The 18,388-nt window shown below is 39.1% G+C and overlaps 1 protein-coding gene across 12 annotated transcripts in view; it reads right to left on the minus strand.

Moving 5' to 3' along the window:
- slmapa (sarcolemma associated protein a) overlaps nucleotides 1–18,388 on the minus strand; it is a 79,857-nt gene that overhangs the window by 42,211 nt on the left and 19,258 nt on the right. For 11 of the 12 annotated variants that reach the window (XM_085160547.1, XM_085160544.1, XM_085160543.1 and 8 more), the window contains exons 2-3: nucleotides 9,727–9,874; nucleotides 6,808–6,880 (exon numbers count right to left, since the gene is read on the minus strand). In XM_085160547.1, the coding sequence (XP_085016673.1) occupies nucleotides 6,808–6,880; nucleotides 9,727–9,874 (221 nt within the window). Of the gene's footprint in view, nucleotides 1–2,469; nucleotides 3,788–6,807; nucleotides 6,881–9,726; nucleotides 9,875–18,388 lie in introns of those variants that run through there. The other variant, XM_085160548.1, reaches the window with a different exon arrangement.

Genomic DNA, 18,388 nt, shown 5'->3' on the forward strand with positions numbered 1-18,388 from the left:
GCTCTTTATACAGTAAAGTTACAGCGGGATACAAATAACATCAGGTCGTTCCTGCCACAATTTGTTCTCGGTTCAAATCACGGACAAACAGCATCCAACAGTTGTTTATGTTTTTGAACCCATTTTGCAGAGGGATTTTTTGAAAAATGTATTGATAGCAATGTTGAATATTATTACACAGGGAAAAAAACAACTACATGTAAAATAATTACACCGTGACGCCTCTGCCTTTCTAAATGGAGGGACAGTAACTGTGTGTATATGTAAGTGTGTAAAACCTGCAGATAGTCAGATTAACAGTATTTCGTCTCTATCTGCCATTCTGCAATTCATCTCATGTAAACAATAACGTGCACACAGCGTGACGTGAAAAAAGGCACATACCTTTGACGTTGCATGACGAACTCTGTATTCCTCGTCCACACGTAACCACAAAAAAGGAGTTTTAAAAAATCTCCGTTCTCGGTGATTCGAAACGCCGTTTACGTGGACGAAACAGCTGCGTGTTCAAAAATACCCATGTAGGTGTGGACGTAGCATAAAAGAGTTAGTAGTTTATTTTCTTACTACCTGTAATTTATTGCAGATTTCTTGTATTTGCTTAATTGTTTACTAAATGTTTGAGGTGTAAAATAAACCGCAATGGAGCAAAATATGGGTCTGTGTGGTTGGAGGATGTGTTCGTGCGTGCGTGCGTGCGTGCGTGCGTGCGTGCGTGCGTGCGTGCGTGCGTGCGTGCGTGCGTGCGTGCGGGGGGGGGGGGGGGGGGGGGGGGGGACATGTTTCTTGTAAAACAAGGGGGGCCCAGCAAAAAAAGTTTGGGAACCACTGGATTAGACATTCGGCAGCAACACAATTGTACGTTTAAAAACAGTTAATAACACCAGTTAATAACATTCTCAAAGTGGGAGTAAATAGGGTAGAGAGGTGTGACACAAGAGTTTGAACTGAACATTACGAAATGTTATCTAGATAAACAAGTGAGCTGCAGGATAACAAAACTGACATTTTATCTTGACCAAAAACTGATAGAAAAAAAAAAGTATTTTACAGACAGCACATTTCTCTTCCAACTCCAGTAGGTTTGATATTGCTCTTCATCTCTGTTGCACTGGCCTTTTGATATGTCTCACTGGTGTAGAGCTTCCAGACCCATGTATTTCCACTGTCAGTGGAAAAAAAAAAAAAACAACAACATTGGACTGGTAATCCCATTTTTTTTTTAGCCATAAAAAACGTCAGGAAAGTATTTAAAAATACTAAACCCCTGGTCTCAATACAGTCCCCCTAACCAGCATTTCACCGCAGGAAGTGCAGGCAATAAATTTAAACTCTGGGCCTCCAACGGGCTTAAAAGGATTCCAGATCAGGAGGACAGCATCAGGAGATTAACCTTAGAGATTACACTTTTGATAATGAGCAGGTTGTTTCTGAAGCGATAATGTAAAATGCCAAGAATAAAAAAAGTATAAAGAAGCTCTCTACACAGCTGCCACATCAAGCTTTAAGAAACCCAACAGTTACCTGAACAAACAACCAATCAGGTCCCTATTTAGATTTCCAACTTTAGTTCATTTTAGTTTTGTTGGCAACATATAGTCCAATTTCATCTCGAGTGGTAAAACAAATAAAAATACTGCACACAAACATTCAGTATCCATTTAACAACAGCCTGAGCGGTCTTTTAAAAAATGACCAGAGTTTAATCAACAAGTCTTGCTGCACATGTGTTAAAATTTATAGAGCAAACATTCCTATGTGAGTTAATATGGAACTAAAACTAACAACATCTAGAAAATACTTCAGTTCCAGTACTTTGTAACAATGCTGGCATCCACACACCAGGAACAGCTAAGACTTCACTGAATTTTAATATTTTGCAAAGCTAGTTTTAGTTTCCACCAATTACTTTTTACACACACAGACTTTAAATGCCTGTGGTTCCCAGGTATAATATGTATTTGGAAGGGCTCCACCTTCATCACCTCAAACTGCAGCTGGTAACTGTATTTCTTGTCCTTGCTGCCTATCCCAACCACAACCAGCATCAAGTGGAGAACTGGCTCGTGTGCGCTGAGATCATTAACAAAACAACACAAAACAATGCTACCCGCAGACCAAGATGGTGGATCTGAAGTCTGTCTACGAGCTGAGAAATCAAAGATGCATCTAATTAATAACTGTCACAAACAATATAAACTATTATTCATTAATTTATAAAAGAAAGCACGGGTTGGTCGAACGGTCACACAGAGAGCCACTTCCCCTGTCCCCACCACATACAGAAATTCAATGAGAAACACTGAACAGATACAATCAGCAGCTGCAGCGACACACTGTTGTTTAGTCACAAACTTTAGGTCATGGTACTATTTGACTTTAAAGCTCTGTAAACATCAAAAGCATGAAAACAGTCCGACCAGTGTTGCCCAGAAACCTGCCTGAAATTCTGGACCTCAAAGACCTTACCTGTGAGGTATTCTCCTCATACGTCAGGTAGTGATTTGTCACAGGCCAAAGTTCACCTTTCAGCTTCCACCTCACCCTGACTATTCTGAGAAATGCCTGCCCCCCTCCACAGCTTCTAACTTTTACTTCATTTCTCTTCTGGTTTCAGAGGAAGCAGCTGATTCTTCTCTACTTTTCCACGGAGCGCATGAAGTCTAAGACTAACTTGCTTTCTTCGTCTCTCCGCTCCTCCCCTCTGAACAAACAGCTGAGTTTCTTCCTTTAACTTGTGCAAGGTACTGTAGCTCCACCCCTCCTGGCACTCACTGTGAGGAAACACTCCTCTCTGCTGCAACTATGACTCTTCACTACCTTTATCATCTTGTGGGAGGTCAAAGGTAGCCTGGATAAATCGCTTGGCAACTGATTTATCATCTTTAATCCCAACCTATTTTTGAGCTGACATTTTATTGTCCTGCTCACCTGGCTGGACGAGCAGTGAATCTGAAAATGAAACACCCCCATTAACCACATGACCACAAGTATGCGTGAGTGTTTTACGGAAATACGGACAGCAGTAACAGACTGATAGGGGAGACAAAGAAGTACTATTGTTGTGATCAAAAGAATGACACGAGATGCATGCACAGGCCAGACTTTAATAATTCATAGCTCAATGTTTACCTTATAAAATTAACTTTCATTATTTTAAAGAAGTAGTTGAACAGAGCAATGCAGGAACACTAACACACAACTTGCTCGAATTTATTCTTTGGATCTGTATGTGTTTTTCTGTGTCTCACCACATAAACAATATTGTGGGAAAAAATTACTTCACAAAGGCAGAAAACTGCTGATCCTCACTTACAAACATTTCTGGCCACAAGTCAATCAGTGAGGTCACAACAGGTGTTTTAGATTAGATGGAAGACTGAATAATAAGGAAACACTCCCACGTTGTTACCTCCTATTTTACATGAACTATAATCGAAGAGGCTCCAGGGAGCTGTGCTGTTCAGAGGACTTTATGGAGACTTCTGAGCATCAAACAGCATTAAAACTCAATACATTTTCATTGATCTATAAAAAGTATTTAATATTATAGAGAAAATATTTAGAGTAAGAGATGACGGCTAAATAGTTATCAGTATGTGGAAATGGATACTGCTGAAAAATACTTATGGGGAAGCACAAAGTCCAGTCCTGTGCCTCACGCGTTTTATATCATATAATAATGACATTGTCAGTTATCAAAACTACTTTATTTGTCAACAACACTAATTTACATCACTGTGGGAAAAGTCTAGCACAGATTATGTAAACAAAGTTTTCACATTACTAAACAATTTTTATTAATATTTAGTGGTTGTTTGAAATTAGAAATGCAGTGTTAATGTGGAGAAAGGGGATATTAAATAAAGATGTAAATCTGAAAATGGTTCAGTTTGGGGAGTATCTTTAAAGGGTTATAAGGAGAGTGGAGTTCATTATATAGATAAAGATGTTCATAAAATAAAATTGAAGCATAGTTATTGTTATGAAACTGTCGTTTTTCGTCTTCTGTGCATTTTCTTTTTCTTTTTTTTTAATTGAAATTTAGTTCTAACCATGCTGCTATATAAAAAATGTAATTTGCCTTCTTTCCATTTAATTAATTTCTTTCTTGTGGACATTTGTCACTATCAAAGTTTTCAAAGACCCAGCTTTGGTTTAATGTAAAATTGCAAACACAGTAACCATCTTTATAAAGCTGTAGGCAGATCTCCAGAAAGCTAATTCTAATACCAGGGAGCTGAGACATTCTTCAGCTATTAATAAATCTTCTGACATCCCTCCCCTTCAGCAGCACTCTAGAGACAGAGTCCAACTGTTAGTTAAATAAGAAGAGCTGTTTGATTAAAGGAAATGGTTTTTTAAAAAAAAAAAAAAAAGTGAAATTTGACCTGTTGGAGGTAAAAAATGTAAAATGTGGTCCTGAAGGTAGCATCATTGCTCTGTAAGTCTATGATGCCGTAATTGTTTTGTTTTTGTTTTGTTTTTCCGCCTGTCCCGTTTGGTTCTTTTGCCATCAGAATTATTGTCTAAAAAGGCAAAGAAAGATGCCCAACTGATTTACTTTACCAAATGGACCATCCCGGCCTTGCCGTATTGGTCTATTTGATTCACCTTTGCTTTTATTGTTTATTTTATTTTCACTTGCTACACATGGGACAGACATGACTGGGGGATAGAAAAGGGAGAAAGAAAGAGATGTAGGGAAAGAAAAACAGCGGGGGAGAGGAACGGTGATAAAGGGCAAAAGACAAAAACCAACACAACAAACCCGTAATATTCCCATGTGGATATAATAACAGATGCTGAAGGTCAAAGGTCAAACTAGAGACTACAGTCGTTTCCCCACAGAACATGTTGGAGGTCTACGCTTCTTTAGATCTCAGGTAAGCACCATTCACTTTCATGCATTATTGACCATGTGGATAAAATACTACGGTTGGTGTTAATTGACGGACTTCTTAAACCTGTGCTGAACTACAATCCAAACCTGCACATCTGAAAATAAACCAGCACAATTCTGTTACGGCCCTTTTATTTTACTCAGTTTTCGTGTGGGGGCTTGTGTATGTTACTCCCCTCCTGCCACCTAGCAGAGGGGGTCGTAACAATTCATCACAACTCACTACTAAAATACCACACATCTGCAGTGACAGAGAGACAAGGGAAAAAATTACAGAGACTGAAATGATTTTGTTCCTGTGCAAAGACATACTAGAAACCAGAAAGTGACTGATGATCACTTGTTCAAAAAGCAAACTTACTCATAATTTCAGATCAGAATCCTGGCAACTAATATCTGATGTCTCACAAATGTCTTAATGGATTATTTCATCCAGTTTATTTTTATATTCCAATTCTTATTGATTTCACTTCCTAGTTGTGCATCAGAATCTTCACTTCGTGAAGCTTTGTTTGTGACAAAAAGCAGTTGTAAATGAAAAGCCGTCTTTCCAGGTTGGGAAAAATGTATCACACAATGTCCAAATTTGGATAAACAGTCAAAGTAAGCTCTAAATGGATCCCAAGACCTCAGATTTATTCATTAGAGAAGTGTGTGGCCTGTCATCTAGAGATTTAAACATTGTTGATTTCAGTAGTTGTCAGTAGTAATGCTACGTGGTTACTTAAACAAAATATTCATATTATACTAAGTAGAAAACCAGTTCATATTATACTAAGTAGAAAACCAGTTAACTACCAGAGGTGAGATGTTATGCAGCCACATGGCACAAGGTAGGAGCCCCTCTCTTTCAGTGACAAGAAGTTTTAAATAGGCAACATGTCAGAGCAAACTGAAATAAAACCACTCGACCACAGCAGTGTTTTCCGGTCCTGTGTGTGGAAGGAAGTGCTAGCACTGCTAACATTAGCTAGACTTGGCAAACTAATCTTAAAGTCTTGCACGTGTGACAACGTGAAAGTGCCGCATATTTTAGCAACATGTAAAATACAGTTTGATTTCTGAAGAACGTGATTAACAGTTACAAATAGATCTCAAACACACACATTTTTAGGAACAATAGTCGATCATTAGATTGGGCTTGTTTGAATTATTTGTGAATGTTTTCATACTGTTAACAACTAATTCTTGGTGTCCTTTAGTTTTGCAAACCAGCTTTTTGTTTTCTAGCACAGACACAGCATGAACAAACCAGACCCAGGACTCCGGTCAGCGTGGCTGATGGGTTTACCAGACTGGAAGCTGAGCAGCATGGCAGCATATGGCACTGCCCAACACAGCACTGAGCCCCAGTAACACTAATGCACACGTCCAGCCAATTACAAACACACAGACACGCAATTGGGACTCTGAGTACAGTAGGAAGTTCCATGCTGGGTCGGCAGCTGGTCAGCTACAGCCCATTTAACACAAACACACACAAAGAAAGGCAAAGAGACATGTAAACACTCAGCATGAGTCAATATAAGAAAAATAGGGGGGGGGGGGGGGGGGGGGGACCCTAAAACTCAAATGAACAGTTGATTCAAAAGGTTATTACACAGGCCAGAATTATTAACACACACTCGCAGACCCTTATCCTCAGCTCATTAACTGCCCTCATCATCAACTAGACTGATAATAATCACATCACTACACAAGCAGAAATTGGGTGTGTGTGTGTGTGTGTGTGTGTATGTGTGTGAAAGCATCTAACCTTAACCAGACAACCATTAAATCGGCAACAACATCTGGTTAAGTCTGGATCAGTATACTGTTGCTTTAATGAGCAGCAATAAATCCCAATTTTAGTCTGTTATTACTAGATAAACAAATCTTCATGGATCAATGTGAGTGGTGCTTACTCGCTTCGTCGGCGTGCCTCCATCCCATCAGGTAGGAAGAGTTTGATTGTTGACACGATGCAGCCATGGGTGACTGCAGACAAAAAGAGAAAAGACACTTCAATATGAAGAAAACGAAATAAAACAGAGCAGAATGTTTACATATACAAAGTCCTGGATCATCAGCGAATATAGAGACTCTAGAGAATCCATGTCAAACATGCAGCCCGGGCTGACTATGTGCCAAAGTTCAGAATTTTTGAGGAAATGATTTCTGCCTTTCTGGCCCATATTAACAAATCCTATGAGGTATCAAATTTCATATTATTGAAGGTTTTCTGATGTGGGGGTGTACAATTACTCCGCAACTGTTATAATTAGGTATGGTTCAGAGTAATCACCAGTAGCTCACAAGTAAAAGGCAATTTTTTCACCAGTAGCTACAGCGCTGTTGTATTACCACTACCTTCAGCCCTGTTGAAGGTTATTCCACAGATTGTCAAACACATGGGGAGTCAGTGCCTGAGTATTTGAGCGTATGTTGCTTCGTTCCAGGGCTGTGCGATATGACCAAACTCTCATATCCCGATATAAGACCTCTATCATCCCGATAATGATATAAATAAATTTTACATTTTCTAAAAATTCTGTGAATCTCGGGCAGCTTGACTTGCGTGAAGTGTTTCCAGCTGGGTGTTGTGTACATGGAGTCGAATGTTTTAACCAATGCATGAAACTACACATTTTTAGATCTTAGTTGTAACGGCCGCCATTTTCTTTGTGAGTATTTATTACATGGCGTGCTGCGAAGAAAAAGCCTGTTTTAACGTTTGAGTCTAAGGTTTATTTTTTAGCACCTGACAGCACTTTTTTGCTTCTCATCCATAAACACTCTGCATACTCTTTCACGTGATTCAGTTTATTTTGAAAAGTCTCAACAGGATCTTGAGCTTTATTCTGAAAGGTTTATGTGGAAAATAAACAAGCAGACACACGATGGTTTTGCCATCGCTGTTGCTAACGACAACGTGTAGAATCGAATAATCCTTTAATTGTCCCACAAGGGGAAATTTGGTTGTAACAGCAGCCAGAAAGACACATATACAACAAACAGTACACAGGACACAGAACAGAAACATACACAATTTTTCTTACATATTTACAAAAACAGGCGCTTTGTCCGTCCATAGTGTGGTTATATTAAATATAAGAGAGAGAGAGAACTTTAAGAAATTAATATAGCCACTACAGTGTCCATCAAAACGGTAAAAAAAAAATATTGCCATAAACAGTAACTGCTACCAGGTCAAGCTTGTGTCCTGTGTGTCACAACAAAGAAGTGGTTTGTTTTGAGCTAAATAAAAGCACACGTGCTGTAGTGCCTGGATCAGCATGTGAGCTGACTGTGTGCAGAGGCACACAGATGGACAGAAAAGAGGGAGTCACATGGAGGGACTGGGATTTTACTTATTTTTGATAATAGGGAAAACATTATTATAAGGCTGTTCTAAAAGCTCCCTGAAAAGCCTTTAGCTGATCCAAAATGCTGCAGTGAGAGTACTAACAGGGACTAGAAGGAGAGATCATATTTCTCCCATATTGGCTTCGCTTTACTTTACTGGCTCACTGTTAAGTCCAGAACTGAATTTAAAATCCTCTGCCTCACATAGAAATTCCTCAATAATCAGGCCCCATCATGCTTTAAAGACCGTATAGTATCATAGTATATCAATAGATCACTTGTCTCTCAGACTGTAGGTTTATCTGCGGTTCCTAGAGTTCCTAAAAGTCAAATGGGAGGCAGAGCCTTCAGCTGTCAGGATCTCCTGTGGAACCCGCTCCAAGCTGTCCATCAGGAGACAGACACCATCTCTGCTTTAAAGGGCTTGTGTGTAACCTTTCTTTCTGGTTAGGGTTAGTTCGATCAGGTCGTCCTGAACCATGTCTTAGTTATGTGACAGGCTCAGGTGGCTGGGGGACTTCCCATGATGCACTGAGCATTTCTTCTTTACTCCCATCTTTTCACTAACTGTACGGTAACATGCCACTATCATCTCTATTCTTGTCTGTTTTCTCTTTTCCCTCCTCTCACCCCACAACTGGCCACAGAAGATCCTGCCCCTCCCCGAGTCTGGTTCTGTTTGAGGTCCCTTCCTGTTAAAAGAGATTTCTTCCTCCTCCCTCTTGTAGGGGATCATTTGATTGTTGGTGTTCTCTTTCTCATAATTGATGGGGTTCTTATAGTACAAAGCAACTTAAGACAACTATTGTTGTCTTAAGTGTTAATAGAATAAATATATATCCTATTTCCAGTATACAGAGACTAAATTTGTTTAGACACCGCTTTTTGTCGTTTTGCTTATTTTTTTAATGCATAACAACAGTTGCTAGAACACACTTCTCTAAAGCTATCTGGCTTGTCATGCACTGGCGCAAATCCAGGATGTGAAAACAAAAACGTGTTTCTAGACCCTAGTGACTTATTTTCATATTGCTTATGAATTAAAGTAGTTATGAGTCTCTTCTGGTAAAACAAACTTTTTTATTATATAATTTAACTTGATATAATCTTGTAAAATCTGTAAAAAGGCACAGATCAGTCTTTTTTTCATAACCTCTGACAGAAGTCTCGTGTGCCAGTTTAATGCCTGTTGGAACTCCAGTATGAAAATGGCTTAAGTAGAGCTGAAAATCTGACCTTAATATGCGCTCTCTGGTGTCTATGTATGCATTAGCTCATATGACCAAAGCTAAATGAGCCCAGAGCCATCCTTGAAGGTTAGTCAAGTGTGATTACTTGACATGTGTGCATTATTAACTATAAGAGTAAGGAAAAATTCTCTGTCCAATATTTATGCTGACTGAGAAGCATAAAATATATGTGCTTTGCCCCATAATACATCACTGTATGTCATCATGTTCCACATGTGATCTTTGTACCTTTGCGTGTGTTCTCAGTGACGTCGACGCCAAACTGGATGATGTCACCGGAGAGGACCTCACAGGGCGGACTCTCCTCCGAGCCACGACTCAACCTCTGGCTGTTGATGAATGTCCCATTGCTGCTTTTAGTGTCCTGCAGGTAGAACTGAAACATGCAAAACAACAGGTCACAACCATGTGAAGAAAACTGACACTTATAAACACACATGAACAGAAAACTCTAAATTGAAGAAGAGTCGAGTTAAAATAGATCCCCAGATTAAAAGAGAGAAATAAATTATAACAGGAAATATGAAGCTACGGCTCATAATGGCAGAAATTATATTTCACAACCTTTTGGTAGTATGATTTTCATATTGTCAAACAAATATTAAGTATTTATTAGTAATCAAAGCCAATTAAATAGTATAGTTTTGGAAAAGAAATGTCTGCATAAACTATTTCCTTGTTTTCACCAGTGATAGGATTTAACATGTTACTTCTGGAACCTGGACACTGTTTGCTATTCACCAACAAAAACAACCAATATAAAATAAAAATGCACTACAAATGACCAGGCCTCAAACTGATAAAAACATGTACAATACAAAGCTAAATACTTGGTGTATCCAAAAAACACAAAGAAACCAAAAACACACACAAAATGAACTGACCCCCGTCCAATGAATTTCACCAGAACATAAAACTGAAACTCTTGACATGAACTCCCGTGGAGCAACGTGGGGTTAGACGGCACCAAAAAAAATATTCTGCTTTGTTTACCTAATTATTCATGTCACCCAACCACAACATAGCCTCACAGTTACAGAGCCACCTGTCACCATCGATGGCTGCAGTCTACCTCCTTGTAATACACAGATTTTACAATGTTGTATTACCGTATTTTTCAGACTATAAGGCGCACCGGATTATAAGGCACATTAAGCGAAACAAAACAGTCAGATAAGTCAACCTTTACTCAACCCACTCTTCTTGCTTCCTCCACTTCCGTACCATTGATTCATTAATGTTGAATTCTCTCACAGCTGCTCTATTCCCATGTTGTTGCAGATTATTAATGACTAACCTCATAATGTGGATGGATTATCTCAGTTGTTCTCCTGACTGAAGTTTGGTCCGTTTACAGCATCCTGCAATGCGATTGCATTTGTCCCTTACCATTGGGAACCTTCGCGTCAACTTTTATTGACTAGAAAGAAGTTAGCGTTCATCCTGCAGCTTCACTGTGTTTATGTTATGCTAACATAGATGTGTCGCTAGCGATCACGTAGCACATCATTACATACCAGCTAGCCCAACTTCAGTAACCCTACAAAATACACTCCTGCTTAGTTTTCTGTCTTCATTTATGTTGGAAGTGGTAGCAGTGCTGTACGTTTTAATTTTTTCAGAAATCATGTTTAGGTGGAAACTAGCGAGCGCCGTGTACCACATAAAATTGGTTCGAGGTCAGTAAGAACAACCAGGATTCATACATAAGGCGCACCGGATTAAAAGGCGCACTGTCAATTTTTGAGAAAATTAAAGCATTATAAGTGCACCTTATAGTCCGAAAAATATGGTACAAGCACAGCAGCTACCCAGAGATAACCCTGGTGAGGCATAGGTACAAGGTTTTATTTTTCAGGTGAGTAAGATGAACTCGTCTTGGTTTGTAAATTCCCACTGTAAAACCTCACGATGAGCATTATTGACCATCAACATCTTTTTGTTTTAAACCAGAGGTGAAGAGTGAGGGACACTGGATTCTTGTATGTCAATCACAAAGTAGAGGGTAATGGGAACCACAGCCAATAGCATGTTGTGTTTAGTAAGTCTCACGGTACTTTGTGAAATAGTCAGGACACAATTTTCATCAGACCAGATGTCATATCAACTAGAGATGGACCGATCCGACATTACGTATCGGTCCGATACTGACCTAAATTACTGGATCGGCTATCTGAGAGAAATAAAAAATGTAATCCGATCCATTAAATATCACAAAAGCACCTCACAAAACTTGCGACATGGCGGAACTCAGCTTTATAACCTTAGCACGTCGGAGCAGTATGCATCACGTGGTACAGCGGCTGTGGCGTGCGAGACCTCGTGGCGGTCTGGTTGAGCATTTGGAGCCTCGCTACCAAACCGGAATTTCATCTCTGAGAAAGTTATCCCAGAGAGAAGTAAAGCAAGTGTGTAAGTTCATCTCTGAATGTTCGTAAAGCATTCCCACGTTAAGCTTATGACTGCCTGTCATTCTCTCCTGCTGCTACTTCAATCATGAAACTAATCAATGATCAGCTGATCGGCTTTTCTGTCGCGAGTCCCGTCTCTCTTGTTTGTTTTTGGCCCACTTTGCACCAGAAAGAGGAAACCAGCGGCTGAACAACAGCAGCATGTTTAAGCTTGATAAGCTGTCGTTAGAATTTATTTAATATTACTTTCTACACCCGGATCCTTTTCTACGTAGCTGACGGCTGGTAACTGTGCAGGGGCGGGTCTAGCAAGGTTTGGCCAAGGGGGCAGGTAGGGCGTTAACAGGGAAAGGGGGGGGCACAAAGAAATACTTTTCTTTCTTATTCTCATTTAAAATGTCTAGCTTTTGATAAATAATTATCTGAATCTTACACCCAAAGTTTTAATCTGATGTAAAATGTATAGAAGTCTATTACTGAATATAGTAACTATTAAGTCTAATATATACCCTAGTAAGCTATAGTACTTTTTCCTTTGGGAAGGTACCATCTGTGCAGTCTGCAATTCTGCAAATATTAATTTTTTATTTTACACGTGCATTAAATTAAAGTTGATTACATCGATTAAGCACCACAAGGCGAGGGGGGGGGGTGTCCCTATTTTTATTTTTATTTTAATTTTTTTTTTTTTTTTTTTTTTTTTTTGGGGGGGGGGGGGGGTGACAACCCTATTAGTTAGGTTGTTTAATATTTCCGCTAAGTACTCTTTAAAATACCAGAATAGGGAGGATGGTGTAGGCTTAAGTTTATTAGATTGATCAATATTGCTGAAGTATGAAATATTTTGGGTGCAGTGTATTTTATATATATATATATATATATATATATATATATATATATATATATATATATATATATATATATATATATATATACACACACACATATACAGGTTAACAGAATAGCTTTAGTGTTTTGTTTTTTAAAACTTGAGTATGAACTTATACAAAATGCAGCAAAATATTTTTAAAACAGTTTTATTGATTAAAAAATACACTATATCAGATTCATATCGGTATCGGCAGATATCCAAATTTATAATATCAGTATCGGACATAAAAAAGTGGTATTGTGCCATCTCTAATATCAACCGATTTGCATCCATGCACATTGATTACAGATTTTTTACCCCTGAAGTAGGGATGTTCGATATAACGAAATATCGAAATTGGATGACGATATAAAAACGTCTATCGTTTGTTTTGTGGCGTCGTAAAATAAACCGTTTACAGCAATATTTTTTCATCGTTTTGATGGTCACTGTAGTGGCTTTATTAATTTCTTAAAGTTCTCTCTTTCTCTTATATTTAATATAACCACACTATGGACGGACAAGCGCCTGTTTTTACGTGTTGTCGTTAGCAACAATGACGGTAAAACAAGGTAACAAGTCTGCTTGTTTGTTTTCCACGTAAACCTTTCACAATAAAGCTCAAGATCCTGCTGAGACTTTTTAGAATTAACTGAATCACGGGAAAGAGTATGCAGAGAGTTTATGGATGAGAAGAAAAACTTCACGCAAATAGAGTTGCCCGAGATTCACAGAATTTACAGAAAATATTACATTTTTGTGATTTATATTGTTGTCAGGACAATAAATGTCTTATATCGGGATATGAGATTTTTGTCATATCGCACAGCCCTATCCTGAAGGGCAAAAAAGTTGGAGGCTCATATCTCATGTCTTTCACAAATCAGAGATGTCATCCTCTGCTGACCATTACAAAAACGTCATACTTTAGACCACGCGCCTTATAAATCGTGCAGGTTGACACCCACCAGGCCCACAAACAGACAGACATAGCTACTCTGAAATCACCCAGTGACTCCCGCAGTCCTGTATCAAAGCTTTAAGATGACTGTTTTCATCATCACCATTTTGGCATTTTATAATCAGATGTCACAAGCGAGAGTTAGTGACAAGCAGAGGTCGATGTTTTGAAAAAATTCAGGCTTCTCCCTGTTATCCATCTTTTATATACAGTCTATATACACAGAGAACACCCATGATGGTAAACCATAAACAAGAAGCCAAAATTATATTCGTTCATATGATTCAGGAAACCCATGCAGTATATCTTGATTGATATCAGACAGGAAACAACCAGTCAAAACAAAACACAAATTAGAGCAAACAGATATTAACAGCTAAAATTGAAACACAAACGAGCACACACAGATAAAGGTAACACAGACACAGCAAAAATTACACACACACACAAACACACACACAGATAACGATCTGATCTGGATGCCCGGGGCCTTTTTGCCTGTTGTTCCAGGAGTTTCATTCATCAGCTTTCAGCTCTCCGTCATGACTTGAAACGCTCTGTCCTACCAGAGAGAGAGGAAGGAGGGACTGAAGGAGGAAACAGCAAAAAACAAGCCACGGAGAGAGAGAGAGGCTGAGGCTGACTGGCTCACTTCGCTGTTTATCCCACTGCAGTGTGCAACGAAAAGCTAGCAATTCACAGCTCATGATAGCTATACACTAACACACACACACACAGTTACCTTCTGTCCCCATGGTAACCTGGAGGTGGGGAGGGAGGGACCTAACTATAGAGCTTTTCACCCAGCAACACCACACACACACACGCACGCACACTATGCGTCACATATGGCTCTCGCAGACTTACATTCTCACGCACATACACAGAGAAACCATGACATCATCCACCTGTGAGCTGCAGACAGCGAGTTCAGTCTGCTGACTGTGACGCCTGATTTCTCATAGAGCACCTGAGACGTGGACTTGTTTCACAACATATATTACGACACGTCACACAACCAGGAAGTAACAATAAAGCAGAGCACACAAGCAGCAGACATGGTGAGTAAAACGGTGCCAAAATCATATACACAGAGACAACAGCACAGCAGGGAGAAAAAGAAAATCGCAGCAAGAGTTTCATGAAGAAGAAAAAAAAAAAAATGCCGAGAAAAGTTTTATATCAATATAAAATGCCACAATCCCACATGTGGGAAGTGGCGGGTAAAGTGAGGAACGTAGAACTGCTTTTGGCTCCTCCTTTATTCACAAGGGGTTGCATTTCGATCTGCACTTGCGTAGACTGATTTTTTTTACACTCTTTGCCCCTCAGAAGATAACACTCTCAGTTGTTTGTGTCTTGTTCTCAAACCAGGAACCTTTTGTGTACAAGGCAAATGTGTTAAACACTACACCATAGAGCCACTATACTAATGCCACTATGTTAAAAATCTAAATCTGCAAAATAATTATGTCACTAAATCTTTGAAATAAATCTTAGTAAACCTTTGTTCCCCCCTTTACATCCATGCATCTGTGGGGGTCATCTGGTTACGAACCAGGATGCTCCGATGTGCACCGTGTTGCTGATCTATTAAAGGTTGTTTTTTTGTTGTTGTTTTTAAACAATCCTAAAATGAATCATTCACCATTTATGTGTCAACCAGCTCCAGCTTCACATTATACTGTCACAGCGCCATTTTTACTCCTTCAGTCTTTTTCTTGAAAATAACACAAGAGGTTACTTGGGCTGAATGTGGTAATACTATGTATTCACTTGCACACTCCTAAGTAGTGTCTACTTTGAGTCTTTCTTTGATTAAATTTGGTATTCAAATTTAGGAAGTACTGGGATCAAATTTCTGATATCGTCATGCATCTACCCAGAAGTAATCAAAGCAGTTTGTGAGGCATCAGCCACACTGGCCATCATCCATTTCACTGTCCTGAAAACTTTCCATAATGACTAATAAGTGGCTAACTATTAACTAAGAACAAATGCGTGAGTGAATGAGCCATTAGTTTATTACCAGGTCACTGAGAGGAGAAAACAGACCAGCTGGCTGTTTTAAGGCTGAATTTAAGTTTGTTGATTGGACATTTTGTCTGATTTAACATTCTGAAATGAAGACACAACAAAGAAGATTCCAGAGTGACGCACTGTGGATATGAGCTGAGATTTCTTCCATGCATACCAGTATGAGAGAAGGAATTCTTTCCCAGTTTAATCAGTCTGCAAACTCAAATACCACAGAGCAGGATGAGCTACTGTCTTTTCAACTACAGTTCTGCAATGTCTTCTAAAGGGTCAAGAAACTCAAGTAGAAAATGGAAATAATGTTTGTCAAATATAATATTTGTTTAATAACATGCAGGTATATATGTTTGTGTTGTATTGAGTTATCCACCTGCTCTGTTGGGATTTCTTGGAAAAATAGCCATGTGTTGCGTTTTGTTGTTTGTTTGTACCAATTTTGACAGTGCTGGTCCACAATCACCAAGACAAACAATAAAAAAGTAATAATGAACATTCAAAAAGACTGATCTCTAGAACAGTTTCTCTCCCCCCAATCTGCACATCATCATCATATGAATGAAGCACTTTTTAAACCAGACGCTGGACCACCAGCATTCCTGCAATACCTCCACCCACCATCAGAGCACTTCTCAGGAAAACACTGCATCCCTTTATCCTTCTACGTCTGTTCTCTCTCCGTGTCCCTTTTCATCCATTAGTAGTGTCAGCTAAACAAACGTTATGCTACTCCGTTTGGATTTTACTTTGCTCTTAGCTTCCAAAAACAGTACAAACCATCAGCTGGCAGCTAGCCCTGCAGGCACAACAACCACTTAACCAGTCAGCAGGTCAACGCATGACACCAGTTTGTATCAACACTACAGACAGATTTAAAGAAAGTAGCAGTCACCTGATGGATAAACCCTCCCAGAATCACTCGCGGGAGTCACCCTGACTCCTGGAACAACTAAAAATAATTCCACCTAGAGCAGGACATCCAATATCTTGATTTAATGCAAACAAGATCCAAGGTCTATGAAAACATGTATACTAACAAATAATTAGATGACCTAATCTAGTCAATACCTTAAGAAAAAATAGCAAAGATAAACCCAGACACCAAATAATAGTATTCAAGAGAAATTCCAGTGTAAATTCTTAAGTTTCCAAATCAACTAGAACATGCACATATTTGTTTCATCACTAGCACTGCAGCTCCCATACAAACAGATAAAGCGGATTATTCCTTCATTAGCAAAATATGACAAAGTACTTTTACAAAAAGCAGCACCAAACATCCATCACTCCAGGAGTCTTGGGCCAGTCAGGACACATTTCACTCTCTAGGCGGCTTGATAAACAAGTTCTTGAAATGTCACTGCCAGTCATAAAACAGAAGCAAGGTGACTCTACCACATGCAAAAAAACTCATACAGGGTTTAAAGTGGGCCTGTTATGCTATGTTATTTCCTGTTATATATCCTGTTCCATTGGTGGATGCTCAAATTAAACATGGCCAAAGTATCAAATAATGAAGTCAAGGTATTTACAAGTATTCCCTGTGAGCAATCAGTTACTTTAAATTTATCTAAGCCAGAGACATAATGAGAGCAATCAGTGGGCAACTCTACATCAGCAGAGATGGTAGTAAAAGTTCCAGGTGAAAAGTTAAAATTTTAAACTTTTATTAAAATCAGACTTGACTAGTAATTTTATCAATTGCATACAATTTTTTATGTTCCAGTAGCAAAAATTTAATTTACATAGCTGGTAGGATGGCTGTCAAACAGAGGTATTACTGCACAGCCAAAGGTGTCAAACATTGTTTTGAAAAATATTGGCGTGAAGATATTTTAAACATGTAGTAAAATAAAAAACAAAAGTGAATTAGGTGATGAAATCACATATTAGAGAGCTGTGCTATAAGGTTAGATGTTAGCTGTTCTGATGCTCAACACAGAAAGCACTGATGGGTTACATGTAGCTGACCAGCCAGCAATGCCTCTCTCGCTCTGTCACTTTTTCCCCACCCATCTACCCTAATGCTGCTAGCCCAAGTTCAGAGGAGGACTGCAGCTTTGAGATGAGTGATAGTGGTGCAGCAGCGCTTGCACTACAAAACCAGGCTCAGATAGAGGCTTGCTGCGCCTTCCTTCATATGGAGGGAAAGAGGGCATGACTGTTGTTTACATTCAACAGTTTCCTATAGGCTGACCACTTCTTGTTGGTCCTGGTTTAGGATATTGAGAGGTCTGTGCTTTAATTCGGACATCTGTAACAGCATTATTTAGATTATTTAGATTAAAGCGTAAGTTTTTAAGGCGCATACACAACTGTGCTACTGTGCAAATTAATTATGCTTGAGAAAGGCAAGGCGTTGCATACTCTGCATGTGAGTGTGTAGTCTGGGCTCTAACTGTCTATGAGCACAGAAGCCCCACCTACCCGCTGTTCAAACCCTCTGTTTTACAAGAAAAAGCCAATCAGAACATGGGATGACTTAAGGGGCTACACTGAGGCCCAGTATAAGAAAAATAAGGACTGAACTGTGAAACATCCAAACCTACTCTATTAGATCTGAATAAAAATGCTAAGCTGCAAAAACAAAACAAAAAACAAACAAACAAACAA

The sequence above is a fragment of the Neolamprologus multifasciatus genome, chromosome 5 (assembly GCF_963576455.1).
Source record: "Neolamprologus multifasciatus chromosome 5, fNeoMul1.2, whole genome shotgun sequence".
Classification (NCBI taxonomy): Eukaryota; Metazoa; Chordata; class Actinopteri; order Cichliformes; family Cichlidae; genus Neolamprologus; species Neolamprologus multifasciatus.